We start from the raw sequence: 20,371 nt of genomic DNA, 5'->3' as shown, positions 1-20,371 counted from the left end.
ATAATGCATGATGATGGCATCACATAAATGACACCACATATTTCACGCAAATATTTTCCGCAGAGTAAAAGACAGCTTATCGTTTGTTGGCTAAGCGAATTATTGGAATACCCATTTCCACTGTTTTATTTGGCAGTATAATGACATCTGTGATGGCAGGTTCATTTTTAAGTTTTTTTACTGTGCCTCTTCTTCAACTTGAGCTGTCAGTCTGGGAGATGTTTCTCTTTCTTTAAACTTTCTCTTTCCTCCTCATTCTTCTTTCAAGTATCGCTCCCAATAGAGCTTGTGCCCTATTTAAAACCATAATAATGCAGGCTAATATAACCAGTCATTCACACAAGCTCAAAGAGATCGCAACAAAGAAATGTCACCTTCTTTGTATATATTTGTTCCACCTTAAAAAGGGGAAGGTAAGAAGCCGTCAAGGTGAAGAAAAGTAAGCTCAGGGAATCTTTCGCAGTGTAGAAAGCCTGAGAGCAGGAACTGGTTGCTGGAGATTTATAATAGAAGTCATTATTTCCATGACTGCTATAATATTAATTCATTAGGTATGAAGTGTACTTGAACATTTCAACCACAGGCATGCACCTTGTGACTAATGTCACAGTTGCCTTCACTTAGAAGTCAGTTCGACTGAATGCACTGTAAATACACATTATTGCAAACTGTGTGCTACATGTTTCCATGATAAGCCTTTTTCTGAAGATATCCCACACAACACGTCAATAAAATCTCATAATACTGCTCATGCTGCTGATGTTTGAAGCGTGATTTTCACACGGGACGTTACAAGTATTGATACCAAAATCATTATTTGTATTGACAAATAAACTTGAGTTTAGAAATCGTTGGGTGGGTAGAAATATTTTAAAGATAAGATATACTGACAGAATTTTTCACCTGCACAAACAGCAAATGTGTCGCTGTTGTTAATTATTTTAGCAAAGAACAAATATAACCTTTAGAACGTGAACGTCATCTCAACTGAGTGACTGACTGAGACTGAGTTTCTGATTTTAGAAAACAAGAGCAGCATTTGACTGGGCAATATAAGTCTATTACAATAAATGAGGTAGAAGACCAAGCACAGATAGTAGCAGAGAGATATCTTCAGGGGTATATATAACTTTTGTTACCTAGTACAGCCACTACAGGACATTAATGTAAACTGGAGCACTATCCATTATCCTGTTAAACACATTTCCTCTTACTCCCATTTAATGCAAATTTATTGGAAGACTGTCTTTCTACAACTTGTCATGGACATTTTCTACATCAAAGAATATGCAACCACAGAATCTAACTTATTTTATCCTCTAGACATAGCACAACAATTTTGCTAAAAGCCAAACAGCAAGCAAAAAGACATAGCAGACAGCTAATATCAACAACGAGAAACCCATCTTGGCGTCTGTCTTTCAGCTTTTTAATTCACAAAGCTCTCGCCAACAACTAAAAGACAGTTCCAGATTTAGTTTTTCACTTTTATTCTTATTTTTCTCCATCAATGTTCAATCTTTTCACCTCTGACGTTATATCCACAGAGGCTGCTAGGCCTGATTACATTCTCATTTCAGGCATGACGCCAAGCCAATTGCCCGTCGGCATTTCCTGCACACCCTAGACCTGAAAACCTCCTCTCTATGGTGGTTCAAAATGCCTACAGTACAAACACCCCTCACAGTGTTAGTGTTAGCTCACAGTCCGGGAAGCCAGGCTAACAAACCGAACGAAGATTAGCTAACAGCAGCTATAATTTGCAGCAGATTACGGTCCTTAGGGCAACTGCCAAATGCACCAAAATCAGTGAAACACTTTGTGGTGTGACTTAGTGGCGTAAAGAGTTACGTACTTCTCACAGGTGATCGTACCCAGAGTACAAAGGGACATAGTGTGATAATAGACATACAGGGTACAGAGTGGGAATGACAGATACACTATTGTATGTGCGTGTACAATCGGATGATTTGAAATCTGTTATTTTTGGGTGGGAAAGTTACACAGTATTCCTTTAACATTATATAACATATTTGATACTTCCCTGGGGCTGAGTTCTTGCATTTGGCCAGAGTCCTCTTCAGCTCCTCCAAGGTAAATGGGACATTGTACTTGTCTGCTGTGTTATCTTTCCTCTATAAGGCCTCAGCATTTTTTTGCTCTTGTCTTCTCTCTACCTCGTCTCCCTTCATCTGACCTGAACCCTAGCAAAAGTGTTTACCATTAATTCAGCTTTCTCTTTATTGCACACTACAGTTTGGTATTGGATAGTTTCACTCTCCTCCATCCCCCATATGTCCCCTATAGGTGTAAAGCTTCCAATTAAGTCACAATACTTCCTCCAATATGTTCTTTCTGTCTTTTCTTGTCCTTCTTGCTATTGAACTTGCTTGTACACAATTGTGCTGGTAGTTATGAGTTCTCCTTATTACTCTGAAAGCTCTCTTCCTTCTTCTCGCCACAGCACTCCTCTTCTAATACCTTCTGTCATCTAATTTTCAAAGGTTCCTCTGTTTCTTTCCTTACATTTCTCCCAATTAGCCTTTTCATAGACCCAAAACTCACTTCTGTTTGACCAGAATTCTAATAACATTTATTTTGCATAGCACAGGCTGATGGACACTTCCTATTATACACCATACAGTGGGCAGAAAATGTCTGCAAATCTATTATAGTGGGACATTTTAATTTCAAGTGTATTAATTGAATAAAACTTCTTAATTTATAAGTATACACCTCCTTGAGTTAATATCTGACAGCTTTGACAGCAACCACAGCTTGTTAGTTTTTGCTGACCGACAGCTACTTTCGAGTCATTCCACAGATTTCTGATTTAGGTCAGGGCTTTGACTTGGCCACTCTAGGGTAACCACCCATTTCTCTGCAAACAACTCCATGATAGCTTTGCTCTTGTACTTTGAATCATTGACCTGTTGGAAGAAGAATTTGCGAACTATTTCCAGTCTTCTTTGCTACCCTCTTCAGATTCTTCTCCAAAATCTCCTTGTTTTTTGCTACATCTAGTCTAGATAAGAAACATTCCCACAACATGATGCTGCCACCAGCTTGCTTCACAGCTGGGATAGTATTGTTTTAGTGATTGCCAGTGTTGGTTTATGCCAAAAAATGTATGTTTTTTTTTGTTTTCATGAGATTGCTTTTTTCTTTGATCCTCCCATATAAGCCAGATGTGTGCATTATCTTTGATGTACTAGTGTGACGCGCATGTTGCCCTCTGTTAGTCATAAAAACCTGTTGGTCTCACGTTGCTGGTCATCTAGTTTAAATGGACGGCCTAATTCTGGTAGGTGGTGGTAGATGTTGCTATTCACCTTCCACTTTTTAATGATGGTCTTAACGGCACTTTGAGGGATTTTCAAAGCCTTGGAAATCATTTTATGTCCCTCAACTGATGTGTATCTTTCCACAACTTTATGTTAATTGTTGTGATTTCACATCGGTGTTGAACACTTATTAAGACACTTATTCCTGGGATTTAAGTTTAAGTGATGCTTTATTAAAGTTATTGCACTTATTTGTTTTTAATTAATGTTAGAACTTTTTTGCATTTCTTTTTAGCCCTTTAAATGGATTGTGTGTATGTTAGTATGAAAAACACCTAGACTAATTTGATTTGTAATTCAAGGCTATAAGTCAACAAAATCATGAAATTGTTCATGTCCACTGTACCTCCCAGTCACATCAGTCAAGTCCAACACTTACCTGTGTCACCAGACTCCTTACCTGTCCTAACATTCACCCTGATCTTGTTTCCAGCATTTAAACACACCAAATTACCTCCATTTAATACTTCCTCTATTACCTGCCCATTGTCTGACTTTTCACTGCCCCATAAAGTGTGATGTGCATTTAAGTCCACACCAAATAACATTAGTTCTGGCCTTCTGTTTTCTCTAGTTTACTTAGCTCTAATTGTAATAGTTTATCACTATCAGCCCCTTTCCCTAAACCACACCTCTGCTACAACATATTCCTGCTCCTGCCACACTCCAAAGACCAAGTATGGTATTCCTTTTTTAATAAAAGTGCTGCCCCTGTCTTTTCTGACACCACCATAATCATATGACAGAATCTAAATTTGGTTTCAACCAAATTATGAATATATATCTAGCTTCACTCTCTTACAGTCTTGAGCATCAAACTTCTTGCATACCACTGTAGTATTAACAATAGTAAAGACAGTAGTTGACTCATATTTCCTCTCTGCTTTTAAAATGAATAATTTCTGTTTTGGATTTCACTATTGCTGTTGCAATTACTACTCCTGCTGTAAATGTAACCAGGTTTATCTTTGCTTTCCCTCTTCCTTTGTTATCTCCATTGTATCATGCTTTCTCCTGACCCTCATCTAATTTCTTGGACAAGCTATCTTCATTGCCTCTGCATATGATACCTCTTTCTTTCACTCTTGTGTGTTGGATTTCAACTTCACCTTTCATTACTTAAGTATGACAAGCTGTGCGCCCTGCTGCAACTACACCACTTTGGTCACACCCCTTCTAAACAATGCCCACCATACCTTGCACATTTCATTTCCCTTTGCTGAACTGTATGTTCACATTTCTGACATTTGGAACACCTCATTGGCAGCATGAATCCAAAATTGAGCTGTTTTGCAGGAGCCTCAAACTCAAACACTCTTCTTCCTCTGCCCCCATGGTCATTCTTTTGTCAAGTCAAAGCTCTTTTTTAGGTTTTTAAATAGCTCCTTCCTAGTGCCTTTAAGAGGATTTCCCCTTACACCCTGCTGTTCTCCATTCCCCCACTTTCACTACTTTAGTAACCTTTTTGTCACCCTTGATCATCTTCAATGCTTTTTCAACCTGGGACTCATTGTTACACCTTATCATCATGTTTCAATCGTCCTAAACTTGAGCATATTTTACTTCCTATACCTGTCCTCTGATGATTTTTGTCAATATATGTTATTCACTCCCCCTCCTTTAAACCTCTCTGCTACATTTAATGACAATACCCTACTATAGATCCTTCACTACACACTCCCCAACCCCCACTCTTCCCTCTTTTTCTGTCCTGGCCCTACCCCTTTGTCCCCACTTGTTCTCCGAAATGTTTTATTCAGTATGTGGCATTGACGTGGGAAGCAGGGGTGCTGGAGTAAAATCAGGCATAACAAAACCCATCGGTTAAACTTATAATGACTTTCTTCCTTATATATTCATTGTGTGCTAGTATTTGTGGTAGAGGTTTGACTGATTTTATTTTAGATTGAGGCAAGACAGGTTGGATCTATCACACATGGGCACATAGAGGTGTTTTATAGAGTTTAGAGTGTTTTGACTACTTAACTGCAATTACAGTCACGTACAGTGGCCATTAGTAGGTCATTAGTACAACAGTATGCGTGATTTGGTTTTGGAAAGGCATCAAGTAACTACAGCTTGGTCTAATTTTTTTTTGAGGGATAAAAGTACTGTACTATCTCAGCCTTGATTCTCCATTTACAAATGTAACTCTGTTAACAGCAAACACATTGCTGATTAGTGAGCTTTGGTATATCAACTCAACTCAACTCAAACTTTATTTAGAAAGCACATTTAAAAACAACTGAGGTTGACCAAAGTGCTGTACAGGTTGATACAAATAATATACATATAATACATAAAGGGTTAAGACAAATGCTAAAATACTTAAGTTTGGTTAAAAGCCAGGGAGAAAAATCGTGTTTTTAGGGAGGATTTAAAAACCTCAAATGATCCAGCAGATCGGATGTGCCAGGGCAAATTATTCCAGAGTCTAGGGGATGCTGCCACAAAGGCTCAGTCACCTTTGGTTTTTAGTTTTAATATATATAGTATAGTATATATAGTGTTTTTAAGAATTAGTTGAGTGTTCATGCTTGTGTTGTTATTGTGGCTGCTTTGATAAGTTGGTATCTGTGTTTGCTGTATATGTGTGCACTATATGTGTGACTGCTGCCCATCATTAAATAGACTTCAATTTCTCTCAGTACCCTCAACTCTGACTGACTTCCAACTGAAGCATGAAGACACAGGAACAGTCAAACCTTCCACCACAGCTCCAGTCTTCCTCCCCCGTTGATCTTTTCACCTGCATGTCTCCGTATAAAAGGGAGGCGGAGTCATGCTGGTACACACACGATTGGCCTCAACCTGTAGACCTGTCTCTGCGAGGAGGACAGAAGCAGCAAGGGAGGGGTTGCTATCGACATAATTACAATATAGAGCAGTGAACTATCTGTAGACTAAACCAAAAAAAAACAACAACAGAAAAAAAACAGAGAGGTATCACTTCCCCTTGACTGTCCTCAGATATCCTGCTTAACAAATACAAGATATCTGCCTGTGGCGTTGAGTGGAAAGCGCATGTTTAATGGCATTGTGGATGTCTCCGCGGCGCTCTCCGGGTACAAGAGGAGACATTACGGCGCGAGTTAGCTAACGTTAGCTCCCTAACAAGGTCAGTTTGAATTTTGGGTTGTGTCGCTGTTTTAACAGTAAGCCTCGTTAGAAATGCCACATTGGTCTTGTTCGCTAAATCGACTCGTTTATTAAGAAACAGCACGGACTCCTGTCCGCTGACGGGGCAGGTAAGGAGCTATTTTTGTCATCGGCTTACTCTCTTGCAGTTAGCTTGTTAGTTAGCCTCGCTCTGTGGGCTATCATCGCTCTGATTCGACTTTGATGGAGCTAACGATGCTTTATGGAGCCGAGAAGCTCCTTTATTTTGTTTAGTTAGTACATCAACAGAGCAGACTAAACAGAGCTAATGTTAGCTGCATAATTATGAGGGAGCTAGGCGAGGTTTGTGTGGTGGGTGCCCCAGCAGCAGCAGCAGCAGCATCTCGCTGCTTGTGTCCGCCTATAATAAAACAGGTGCATCTCTGCGCTAGCGGTGGGCAGAAGTAGGGTAGCGCTTATCGTAGTCGGTTACAGTGTTTTATCAGCGTTTTACATTCGGACATTTTAGAGGTTAATATTCGCAAAAAAAAAGAAAAAAGGCAGAGCTTACTGTGGGCTGCTAAATGATTTATCAAGGTTGAACGTCGTAGGTGGCGTTATCATTCATAAAGGCCTCGTCTACCGACTCCCAGTACAAAACAGGGCAACTCAAACGGGCCCCGGTAGCTAACGTTTTAGTTAGCTGTAAGACACTTAACTGTCTTAACAAATATCCGTTCACCCTGTAACATTTGTTTATGATATCGTTTTTTTGTGTGTGTTTAATTTCAACCTATTAAAAAAAACTGCATCTGTTGTCAATCACAACAGGGTTTGTTATCGTTGCAGATGTTAAACTGGGAAGAGCTGGTTTAGCCAAAGTTACTATTGTGTTAGCGTGAATTCACCATTACAGCAGCTTCGCTTTTAACTATATATTGGCATAATATTTACATATGGTCATATATGTCTAATAATATGTCGAGTACGTGTGCGTGTGTGTGGTAACCTCACAATTATCAACCGTTGAAACCGTTTGTACGAATTAAGAAAATTAACGTTACCTCGCAACAACAACGGCTATTTTTCAGATACACGTATATAAATGTCCCTCGTTGTTGTTTTTTTACCCTGAAAGTTTTAGTCCTGATTATTATTATTATTATTTTTTTAAACTCCTGAATCATAAAAAAAATACACCACACAAAGTGATTTGTTGACTTCTAACACCAGAGGTTTTGACCGCATACAGTACTTTTTCCCGTAGACGTTAAACAAGTTGCTCTCAGGTCATCATGCCAGGTTAGACTTTCACTCAGCCAGGGCAGATTTTTCTTTGTGTGTGTGTTTTCTCGCCACATATTTCATTTACTGTGTAGAAAGAGGGCAACACAAGAGGAAACATCCAATTGCAAAGCAAGCTTGTCTTGTGGATATGTTTGTTATTCAGCTCAGGCACTATCTAGAGGCTGCTTGGATGTGGTACGTCAATTCAATTGGCCCGGAGTGCCACTGTGCATCGGAGCCCTAATTATTTTTGATGGTTTTCAAGTTTTAACTACTGTAGAACTGCAAACAGCATGTATAGCATCGTTGTAAACAGTTTCATCCCCCCTCCCCAGTAGTGCAGGCCTCAGTGTGACGGAAATCACCCATACTCAAATCTGTGTCATTGTACTGTTTACCATACATTAAAAAAAGGACTTGTCAGAGAAAAGTGAGGGTTTAATTAAAGCTCTATTATATTTAACTCTCAAATAAATATTAAACACTTAGCACTTTAAGTTTAGAAACTACGTTTCCTGAATCTTTTAGCGTGACTGCCGTATACCTCAGCGTCAAAGATATTCTCAGGGTGATAACGGTGAGATGCAATTATCCCCTCTGTTAGCAGTGAGAAATGTGAATTATGCAGGTAGTATTTTAAAACAAAAATAGGCTTTGAACAGTGCGCTCTATTCTCAGAGTGATAGTGATAAAATGCATGATATAAAAGTTTTACCTGAGCCTTTTTTCAGGCCATTCCTTTCTAACAACAGGAAGTATTGCTTCGCATATTAATTGTTGGCCTGACACATCCTCACATCTGTCGAGGTTTACTCATCTCAAACGCATCTATTATGCTTCATTTCTAATATTTGTTTTGTTGTTCATTGTCAGAACGACGCAAATCGACGCATTAAAACATGTCACATTTCTTAATGAGGTGTTGTTTTAATTGGATTTTGAATTACTCACACTGAAATGAGTACGTGATAGAATCTAGGGCACGTTGTGGAGAGCTTACTTTGATGCTCAGATGTTTTCTTCCACACGTGTGTGGCAACAGCCCTCTGAATTAAATGAAGCTTATGGGCAAACCTATTTTTATGTTAATGTTGGTTTTACATATAAACACAAATGAATAGATGAATCAAGCAATATGTTTTGTCTTGATACTCACCTAGTATATCATAGATCATTGAAGATTCAGCCTTTAAAACTCCTTGAATCCTTTAAGTATTCTTGCAGGACCATGTGTCTTTAAGAGGTTGCCTTGTGTTTTTTTTTTTTTTTTTGTTCTTTTATTTTGTCTAGGATGGTTGTAAGTCAGACAGCTGTACAGGCGGAGAGGGGCACGAACTGACTCAGTTGATGCCAGATAAGGTGCATGTCTCAACCTGGTTAATGGGTTGGGTGAGACATGACTCACTCATGTATTTTGTCAGTAGTTGCTAAAATGTCAGATTAACCAAACAGATAGCCAGTGTGTCGCAGAGTGACTTTTTCATCGATATATTTGAAATGTTATTTCTTTGATACATCCATCCTTTCAAACAGCAGGATGGTGCAGGGTACAGTAGCCCCATGGATGTGAGTTGATTGTATGTTATAGTTTTCCCAGCTGGCAGTCTAGTCATAACAGTCCACTTCTGTACCGGAAACACCACACTGTATACCTGCAGTAGATAACAATAATCTACACTGAAAGTAGAATACACAATTACACAATGTGGCTTGAGTTGTTTTGTCTTGCATACATTAACCTACATGCATGTACTAACAGTACATGATCTACTGACACAATAGATTTTCACAGAAAACAAGTAGATGCCTGTGTATGTATTATTTATTTTTTTTTTGTTTAGTGATGAATCATAGCAAAAGCAGTAGGTCGGCCTGTCTCATTACCACCGGCTGAGCTGTAAACCACCATAGAGACACTGGCTCCTTACAACTGTATGACCAGATCACAGCAATGTGGGAAGTTATTGTAAAAGGGAGGGGAAGGAGTGGGACTGTACTTGTATCCACAGAAACTAAAGTTGCAAAGGTAGCTGTTAGAGGTGTGAATTTAGCAGAGGGCTAGATATTGATTTTTCCAGGTCTGAGATAATTTAAACTATCCACTTTATAGTAATGAGTATTGTTTTTTTTTTTTTGTTTGTATTGGCTGACAAATCTTTCTTTCTCTCTTAAAACTGAATTGAGTGACCACCAAACATTCAATATGTTTTGGCGTAATTAAATTATGATTACATCTACGTCTATGTTGTAAAGAACTGTTTGTTCATCACATAAGAGTTGAGCCTCAAAAGATTTTCATTCTTGTATGTTTGGCATTTTAGCAAAATGTTCTGAAAAGATGGTATATTTTATTCTAATTTTTTTTTTTTTTTTACAGTTTGAGATTGTGATAGAGGTCTGCACAAATCTTCTGGTTTTCCAATCATTGCTGCCAATTCCCACAGAGAATCTGATTTCTACTAAAATGTTTCTGCCCCATTCAGCAGGGAAAATACAGTCACTTAACTATTTAATAAACTGCCTTTTTAGAATGCATAAATTGCAAACAAGCCTTATTAAATGAGCTGTTAGGCTAAATGGGGAAAAAAGCTAGATAATGGGAACTAAAATGTTATGGATTTTGCCCTAGTTTTTTAGATATTTCATTTAATTTTCCATAGGATCCATAAGATACAAATCAGTTTTTCGAATGTCAGATGACACCACTGCAGTAATATTATTGCTGTTAGACTTTAGATTGAAGTGCTTATTGTAATGTTGTTCAGGGTTTTTAATAATTAAAAAAAAAAAAAGTATGTGATTGAATGTCTGACAGAGAAAGGGAGAGTAAAACAAGCAAACTAATCTTCTGAAGCTTAGTGTTATTTGCTGCCCCGTTTAGAGGTATAGACTACAGTTTACTGGAAGACCAAGCGTTTGTGTACATAGTTGATTTCAGTAATGACTACCTCTAATTATGTTCATTAAACTTTACAGTCGGGACAGCAGGCCGAGAGTCTGTTCCTGCTTATCTTTGGGTAAATGCGTGTTTATTTTGTGATTGCAACATTTGTGTTGGTTCCTGCGAGATCCCTATCCCATTGCAGTTCAGCCCAGTGTTACTGGCTGTTTCTTGTATGAGTCATCCAGATATTGCGGGGTTTAGATAAAATGGTATAAAACATTCTCAGAGGTATAAATTTTGGTAGGGCTGGGTAATCTGATTATTTTATGTTAAGATTATGATCTAAGGCGTCCACAACTTTTCGTGCTACTAGACCGTCTTTTAAGGAAGATTCATCCTTCTGAGTTTGAAGCCGTTTAAGACAGACGGTATTTTGAAGTGTAAAAGTTGACGTCACAGCCTTGTATCAGTCAGGCATTAGGATTCAAGGCGATTAGATGACCCTACTCTGCCCGTTTCTGAGTGCTACAGGATTGAGGTTGGCTGGGTCAGCACAACGGAGACTCTTATGCCAACCCCCAGGGCACCTAATTAAAACTTACAACCAAGACAAACAACCTTTTTGACACATGCATATCGTGAGAATCGCTATTATTGAAAATGCCATGACAGAAGCGAAGATCATCGGGAGATCAGCGTATTAATTTTCATAATAATGTTTATGACTTTGAAACTACAAGTTTATAATCTAAATAGGAAATAACCCTGTGATTTGGTTAATTTCAACTCTAATAGAAAATAGCTCATGTTTTTGGTTCAGTGTTTTGAGTCTGTCTTCTGTAGGGTGATTTATGAATTTCAAATATTGCCTCAGTTATAAATTATAGTGGGAGGACAGATACTGTGTCCAATGTCACTCCTTCCATATATAATACACTCAATACTTGTTTACTCTGTAGAAAGCAGTAAATTGAGATTTGAGATACTATGAATCATTGTTATTTTGCATTGTTGTTGACAGGTATAGTGTTACTCTTCTGTCATTTGTGCATCTATAAAATACAATGCATTGCTTCTCAAAGTAGGGCGTAAAATGGATAATGTGCAATTTAATTTTGTTACATAATATACAAACTATGTTGGTAGTATTTGGGTGGGAGAATTTGTTGATAAGTTTACTGTGTACTTGTATGTTTGCACTGAAGTTCTTTCTTTTTTTTCACTCTTTTTGTCACTTCTGTCACTTTGTCACACTCATGTTTGTTTTGTTTTTCTCTTCATGCAGCTGGCTGACATGGCTGTCTAACAGGCTGCCAGAGATCTCTTCATGGATCACAGAGGACAACAAAGAAAAACCACTGCATCTGTGAGCGTAGCCAATAACTAGAGAATCTCACCCACAAGCATATCATCGGACTGACTTCAGTGCATGTGGCCTCTTAAGTTGTTCACAGACATCTGTTGGGCAGCCCAAAGGCCTATTGCTATGCACCATAAACGGAGAGACATGAGCTGTGGGGATGCTGGGAGGAGCAGGCTTCTTTCGTGCAGGACTATCCCTCTGGTAATAGGGCTTCTAGTGACCATGGCCCAGGGCACTGTGCCAGAACAGCAAGAGACACTGGTGGAGATGATATCTGTGGAACTAGAGGCTTCTATGCAGTCCTCTGTGCTCTCTGAGCTTCAGGCTGCAGCATCTTCGGTTGGTGAAGGGCCTCCTACAGCTATCCCTGAGTACTCTGCAAAGAATGGGGGAGTGCACACTGGCATCCCTGACTCCTCTGCAATTGTGGGCCAGGTGTTCCAGTTGAAGGTCCCACCAGGACCTGCCAATGCAACCTGTAATGTCCATGTAAGTACACTGACAATTAGAAATAACAAGTAAAAGTCAATGTTGAGATAAATCTATTGATTCCCTTGTAATACAGTATCAGCGTGTTAGTATTTACAAATAGGTACTTGTAAATAATTTAGGCTGAGATCAGAATTAATCTGTGAGCGAGAACAGTTTTTGTGTTGAGAACGCAAGGGAGTATGGGGGGCCTTTGTTGTTATACTGATAGACTGAAGGTAATTCTTCTCTTTTTATTTTGGAGGTGCCTTTTTATTTGAATAGACACAATCCTGGTAGTATATGTGTACTAGCTTGAGGGTTACTAAAAATCTAAAATGTATTTCTCCCTAATCTTGATTTTAATTCACAATAAAGGCCTGAAACCTTCAGGTTTCAAGTACAAGGTTTAAAACAGAGCTGAATCATAATTATGTTGAGTTAGTTATACTCAAGTACAACTGTGTGTATAGGTGAACTTTAGGGTAATGAAACAATGAAAAATGTACTGCTTTTTTTTATTGTTCTTTTATGTCCCTTATGGGTACTACAATGTCTGTGCAGTTTTTGTAGCTGTGGAGATACATATTTATCCCTTCAGTTTTTATCACTGTATCACTGCTGATTGAAGCAGACTGTGGTGCAATTTGCTCCAGTCTGACTTATGAATGAGATGAGATTATTATTGGCCCAAGTAGTTATGCAGAATGATATCCTGTCATACAGTAATAACTCAAAATGAATAGTGATGACTCACATAGTTATTATGAATAGAAGCTCACTCTGCTTCCTGTTCATATTTGGCGAGATTTGATAAACTGAATGGAATATGGAGGGACGGGCGGGGGTTTAGGAGATGCTGAAAGCATTTCTGCTTGTACTCTAGATATGTGAAAGATTCATATCTAATCTTTAATCATTTTCACTGGCAACTCAGTCACTATCAAACTGAGAATTAAATAAAACTTTTTATGTATGTTAATTAATGCATGGATTTAGTAATTACCAAACATTTCTTATGTACTACTTCACAATTGTTCATATTTACTTCTATCTTCTATCTTTGGGTCTTCTAACTTGGGTCCTGGTAACTTTTAATGGCCATTCCTAATTATTTTTTAACTGAATTATCACTTAATGAAATAAGTAATTAGTTTTTACTTTTCTGACTTAACTTAAATCAGAGAAATATCCCTATAGTATAAAACAGTAATAGTGTTTCTTTTCCCTCCTGTAGCTCACTGAAATGGGAAAGGAGACTTTACCCTCCTGGCTATACTGGGACAAAGAAAGCTGCATTCTCAGAGGCTTGGCCCTGGAGCAGGACAAAGGTGTGTATCATATTTTGGTGTCTGGAGAGGAGATAAATGAAAAGACTGCCAACCAAGTGTTCCCCAGCACAGTCTTCTCTATTGAAGTATACCCAGAAGAACGGGCAGACACTGAACCGGCACTGCTCACTCTACAGTCTGAGATCGTTGGTATCCAGCCTTTCACCTGTGGCTCTGAGGAACCTGTCACTGTCCTCACTGTCATCTTGGATGCAGACTTGACAAAGATGGTTTCTGAACAGAGGGTCAGCTTACTGGGTATTATGAGAAAATTCTCACATGTGTCCCTGGAGCACATGAGGGTGGTACCTGTTGTCAACAACCGCTTATTTGACATGTCTGCTTTTATGGCTGGACCAGGGAATGCCAAGAAGGTGGTGGAGAATGGGGCCTTATTGTCATGGAAACTTGGATGTGCCCTTGACCAGGGCAGTATTCCTGACATTAGCAGTGTCCAGTCCTCAGCCAAGGATGGGACCATGTCAGCCAGGCTGGGATACCCAGTGGTTGGCTGGCACATTGTCAACAAAAAGCCTCATGGAGTAAAGCGGGTCAGGCGGCAATTGTACAATACTCCTACTCCAGTGCCCTCCCTGCTTCCTCCAACTACTCATCCAGAGCCCCCAGTACGTGTTGTTCCCACTCCAACTTCGCCCTCAATTGCCCCGGCCACAGACAACTCTGCTCCCCCTGTCCGAGGCCCTTTGCCTCTTCCGGTGAAGCCCACTATGAGGGTCAGAGATCAGATAGCCCATACACCTGTCTTTGGACCTCCCCAACCAACAAGAGTACTAGGGACTACAAGCACTATCCCTATTCAGCCTACCATGACTCGCCCTACATTTGTGGAAGCTACTGCTTTGCCCACACCCCCAAGCACGACCAAAAAACCCAAACCATCTGCCACAAGGAAGCCCAAGAAACCCAAAACCTCCACCCCAGCTCCCCGGGAACCCAAGTCCACCACAGCCAAACCGCCCAGACGCACCACTACTGTATCTTTGGCTCCAGACTTAAATAAAACCCCAGAGATTCGCAATGCTATTGATCAGGTGAATGCATGGGTTGGCACATACTTTGAGGTTAAAATTCCTCCTGATACGTTTTTCGACAGAGAGGATGGTACAACTGATAAGCTGCGTTTGACTTTGAAGAAGACCCCCAAGGAACAAGTGAGTGAAACGTCTTGGATCCAATTTAACAGCACAATCCAGCTTTTGTATGGACTCCCAGAAGAGCAGCATGAGGGTAAACATGAGTACTTTATGTTGGCCACTGATAAGGGTGGGAGGAGCATCATGGATGCATTTGAGGTTCAAGTCAACCGTTGGTCTTCTAATGATAAACCATCAGTTGTGTTTGCGGCTCGTTTCCATGGGGATCCCAAAACTTTAAGCAATGACGTCCATAAGAAGATTCTTTTGACCAAAAAGTTGGCTTATGCACTCGGTGATCGCAACAGCAGCACCGTAACCCTGAGAAACATCACTAGTGGTTCTATTGTGGTAGAATGGACCAATAACAGTCTCCAGCAGAGTCCTTGTCCAAAGGACCAGATCACGGTTCTCAGCAACAGGATCTCTGATCCCAAAGGGGCACCTAAACAGGCCTTCATCAAAGCCATGGAGCCTGAATTCAAACCCATTAACATCTCAGTCCGTGGCACCAATAAATGTCAGAGCTACACATTCATCCCACCAGGAGAGTTGCCAATGCCTGTTCTTCCTACAGCTACACCTTCACCTGGGACAGGTCGTAGAAGCAGTGATGACGTTTATCTACACACAGTCATTCCAGCTGTAGTGGTAGCAGCCCTGCTGCTCATAGCCGGGATCATTGCTATGGTCTGCTACCGCAAGAAGCGCAAAGGAAAGATGACCATCGAGGAGCAGGCCACCTTCATCAAGAAAGGAGTCCCTATAATATTTGCAGATGAGTTGGATGACTCCAAGTCGCCCCCATCCTCCAGCATCCCTCTTATCCTTCAGGAGGAAAAGCCCCCACTTCCACCTCCAGAGTATCCCAACATGGCTGGCCCTCACAGTACCCTGCTTAACCAAGATCTGCTGGAAGAGTATTCTGTTTATCAAGATGATGATCCTAATGCGCCTCCTTACCAGCCCCCACCACCATTTACTGTCCCTATTGAGGGCAAAGGCTCTCGCCCCAAGAACATGACCTCATACAGGTCACCACCTCCCTATGTGCCTCCCTAACGCAGACTAGAGCTTTCAGTTTGGAAAGCGGGTGCAATGTAGGGATGCTTGTTGAAAACTACTAGAGGAGTAATTTTACATGTGTTCAAGAAACGGCTTTGACTTTGTAGAGGAACAGGCAACCATACCCATATATTTGACCATCATGGATAAGACACTGTATCGTACAATTCTACTACTGGCACAGGGCAAACGGAGGGGGAACAATTTGTAATTCCAACAATCCTTTTTTTTTTCTTTTTGTCCTTTAGATCTGCTTTTCACTTCTTGTATATTCCTTTTTTTGTCTGTTTTTTGCCAAGAAGAGTCAATTTTATCTTCAATGATGTTCTATTTCTATTGTATAGAAAATAATAAAGAAGCAGGAAAGACTGAAGCCCACAGGGCCTTTGAGCAGATGTCACCATGACAACAGACTTGAGGCTCTCCCTCACAATGTTAATCTTTATCAGTTCACTCTTATCTGTCCTTCGGCTAGGTTTACTAAGATTTTGCACCTGTTATTTCTGGAGGGGAATGAAACACAAAAAGCCAAACTGAAAGCATGAAATACTTTATTTACACAAAAATCTGTTTGTTTCTTAAACTTTGATCTTTCCTCGTTCTCTTCTATGCTTTGCTCCCTCTTGACAATAACACGCAGACCTTGCACTTATGCAAATTCTTTTTAAACCTGGCACAATGTGTCTTGCGCATATTTTGAACGCAGTACATGTGTAGTTCAACAAGGAGAAGTAAATTCTTTTGGTATCCTTGAACTCACCACATGACTGGGATTCCTCTGGTACTTCACGTTGATTACGCCTGTTGTAGATGTAGCCTCATTAAGTTACAAATCAAATAATGAATTTTTTCTTTCTTTTTCTTTAAAAAAAAAAAAATGTGTGTGCCACTGAACCTGCCTGTGAGATGACTGGTTTTGCTGTTGCCAAGGTGATGTCTGTGGTCACAAGGCAAACCTTGTGGGGTTGCTAGAACAATAATGAAGGGGGCCAATGGAATGCTGTGGTTCACAGCAGGGTGCGACTTGGCGACAGAGTCAATGAGGTGGATCCACCGTCTTATATTCAGTTGGTTTTGTTGGTATGAGGGGTGGGTGGGCTTAGAGTACTGTATTATCACTGCTCTGCCTCTAGGTGTTGCACTGTAATGACGAGTGCACTGCCTGTTGTCAGTTCAGATGAGGCATGGGGACAAGGGGATGTACATAATTGTGTGCCTGTGAAATTAAACAACTCCATAATGTTAGTGTTTATCAGTAAGCCTAGTTGGAAATGGGAGGGCCAGAGTGGGAAATAATTTTATTTTTTAATTGTATGTCTAGATTTATGATCACAATCATGGAAGGAAAAAAAAAAGACTTTATAGTTTGTGAGGGTACAAAACAACATTTACGTGCCCATCACAAAAAAAAATAATGCATTATCTCAATATGATGGGGAACAAAGAAACCACAACATGTGAATTATGTACATTTCATATCTGATATCACCATAAGAAAAAATGGTTAAAAATCTAATGTTTCTACTGAGTTTTTGATACAGTCTTCAAATTGTTTTACGAAAATATATTAATAAAATGTAATACTATTTGTAAAGCCTCAAAGATGGTGTATAGTCCCTTTTTTATTTTTAGAAAAATGGAACTTGTGTTTTCAGTATTTATGTCTGTGTATAGGTGTATTAAAGGGCTGACAATCACATCTAACTAGATAAATTAGAATACAATATACAGTAAATTCAATATGTGTTGCTTTTATACAGTACATTATAGTCAAAGCAGATGTAAAAGCAGTAATGGACTTTGTTTCAAGTGGGAGAAATAAGTGCAAACTATGAGAAATGTAAGATTAGTATTATGAGATTAGTATGAAAGTTAAAAAATTAAGTTTGAAATTTCTTACACCCCACTTTGCTTTCCAGATTTATGTTGCCATCAAGTATACTGTATGATTCTACAGTACAACAGACCTGTGGCCTTTTTGTTGCCTTGCTCTACAATATGTTGTCACATTCTTGACAGAGTATATGGAGGCAGACTACAATAGGCTCTAATGGTTGGCTGGTTTTGGCTATAACGTGAGCTATACACTCTTTGTTGTAATAAACCAAATACACAGCAGGCAGCCCCCGTGAGACAGTGTGATATTTTAAGAGAAGTGTTCGCTTTCTGTATCATTTAGGTGGGCTGTTTTTCTTTTTTTGTTGCCTCTGTGCTCCTACATCTCTTGGAGAAATATCAATAACAATGACTAATATCTGCACTCAAATTCTTTTAGTATAGAGCTTGTGTAATGATGGCTTATCCACAAAGGGTCAAAAACAGTTTCATGTATTGGTGACAAGTTGCAGCACCATGCTGCACTTAGAAATGTACTTTTTCAGTACAAACTGCAATGCAAGACATTTTGATTTGTTCTTGCATTGTCCCAGAAGAAGATTATTTCTGAAGATCTGTAATGTACTAAATATTCTTCATTTTGTACCCTTTATTTAAAGGTCCAGTGTGTAGGATTTAGTGGCACCTAGCAGTGAAGTTGCAGATTGCAACCAAATGAATACTCTCCCATGGCTCCCCCCTCTCCTTCCAAACATACAGGAAAAACTCAACTCACAGTTCACATAAAAAGCAAAAGGCCTATCTAAATCAGTGTTTAGTTTGTCTGTTCTGGTTTTCTGTACAAAATGGGAGTTCAAAATGGCAGCCTCCATGAAAGAGGACCCGCTCTCACTGTAGATATAAAGGGCTCATTTTAAGGCAACAAAAACACAACACGTTTTATAATCATGTTATTATACACTAATAAAAACATACTATTGGATGTTATATTAAATTCCTGGACCTTTTTTAAAGAGCATTCAAACCCTGAAACATAAGTGTGTTAATGTTTCTCTTTAAGCTCATACAAAATTCCTGATGATCTCTAGACTGATTTACCAGACCGGTGGTTTCTAACCTGGGATTCATGTCCACTTGAGGGCGGCACCAGAGGGGGAAATTTGCACGTCATGTTAATCAAAGTCATAGTAACACACTTAGTGTATCATTTATACAAAAGTCTGGATATAAAACTATAATCTTGTTTTTGTTGTCCTCACTCAAATAGGCCACAACCTCTGTGACCTGTGCTTTCAGTCACTTTCATCAGGCCTGCTAGCTAGCTCATCCTCATCCTGCAGTAAGAGCATCACTATTTTATGAATCAAACATGTCTGGGAAACTCAATGTCACCATAAAAGAAACTACGGCGATATATCTGCAGTTATCTGAACTCCATTTTTTTTGAAGGACAGGACATTCTCACTCTGGTCAGAGGTGTGTGGGCCCAAGGTGGCCATTTGTCTTTGAATGAACAAATTGGTACAGAGAAAAAAAAAAAAGAAACACACATAAGGAAGAAGTTATTGATTGTTAGTGCAACTGTTGGAGCAAAATGAACACATACACTACAGAAATATGTGTGTTTTTACTTTCTTTTCTTTCTTTAGATACAAGTAGAGGAGACTCCAGGGGAAAAAGTTGGGAACCACTGTGCTTCACCACGACTTATTGGAAAGAAAGATCTGTGTTCGGTTTATGTAGAGTGTGTACTCTAGAGACGGAGTGTGAAGAACTACTTTTTTAATTTCTTCATTGTCAGTGCTGTAATTCTGTTATCTGCCCTGCTTCTTTTTTCTCCGTCTTAGTTATTATAACACATAATTGGTAATTATGAGTTGGGTTACATTGCAAATTGAACGTAATAATCATTTATCAATTAGGCAAAACTCATATAACTGTGGGCGACTGATTCATTTACAGGAGACTATGGACTTCAAGGCTCTGTTTACTTCACTGACTCTTATTGAATACAGTTTATAAATATACCAACAAATACTGACATTTCACCCCTTTGTTGCATAAATACTACACCATTTCATATTTTTATTTACATTGTTTAATAGTGTGGAGAACATAGATGGATGGTACTTTTTAATCATGCTTTTAATTCCTACAGTCAAAAATGTGATCCACATCTCCAAGGCTGCTGACATTACAAAGGTTGCAGAACCTATGATGTTTTTTTATAAAGGAGCTGCTGACTTTAAACTCTCTGCAAAAGCACACTGCCTACTGTAGCATCAACTGTATCCAATGTATGGATATGCTTTCTATTAATACTTTTCATAAAGGATCATCTAACTGCTACATCAGCAGTTGGGAGTAGTTTGAATCAACAAATGTAGTTGAGCTAATCGATAACAGCAGCCCAGGAGTAGGTAATGAGGCTGTATCAAAACGTGGACTTGAAGCTATTTTATGCCCTGCCAGTCTCTTACTTCATCAACCTTCCCCCAGATCTCATTAATAATGAAGCCGGGAATGAAAGTTAATGTATG

General features: G+C 39.3%; 1 protein-coding gene across 2 annotated transcripts; it reads left to right on the top strand.

Moving 5' to 3' along the window:
- Nucleotides 1–6,127: 6,127 nt before the first annotated feature.
- LOC104935580 (dystroglycan) lies at nt 6,128–16,854 on the top strand. 2 transcript variants are annotated; one of them, XM_010751440.3, is made up of 3 exons: nt 6,128–6,462; nt 11,900–12,466; nt 13,683–16,854. In XM_010751440.3, exons 2-3 carry the CDS (start codon nt 12,044–12,046, stop codon nt 15,990–15,992), a joined length of 2,733 nt encoding a protein of 910 aa, XP_010749742.3. In that variant the 5' UTR covers nt 6,128–6,462; nt 11,900–12,043; the 3' UTR covers nt 15,993–16,854. The 2 variants fall into 2 exon arrangements, with proteins under 2 accessions (XP_010749742.3, XP_019114119.2); XM_019258574.2 differs by having other exon boundaries at nt 6,457–6,592.
- Nucleotides 16,855–20,371: the final 3,517 nt, after the last annotated feature.

The sequence above is a fragment of the Larimichthys crocea genome, chromosome XV, assembly GCF_000972845.2.
Source record: "Larimichthys crocea isolate SSNF chromosome XV, L_crocea_2.0, whole genome shotgun sequence".
Classification (NCBI taxonomy): Eukaryota; Metazoa; Chordata; class Actinopteri; family Sciaenidae; genus Larimichthys; species Larimichthys crocea.
Note: the sequence above shows the minus strand (reverse complement) of the source record. Positions and strands in the feature narration are given on the sequence as shown.

Coding starts and splice junctions, on each gene's coding strand:
- LOC104935580 (XM_010751440.3), top strand. CDS start 12,044: ATGTGGCCTCTTAAGTTGTTCACAGACATCTGTTGGGCAGCCCAAAGG. Junction 12,467..13,682: donor ATGCAACCTGTAATGTCCAT/GTAAGTACACTG, acceptor TCCCTCCTGTAG/CTCACTGAAATGGGAAAGGA.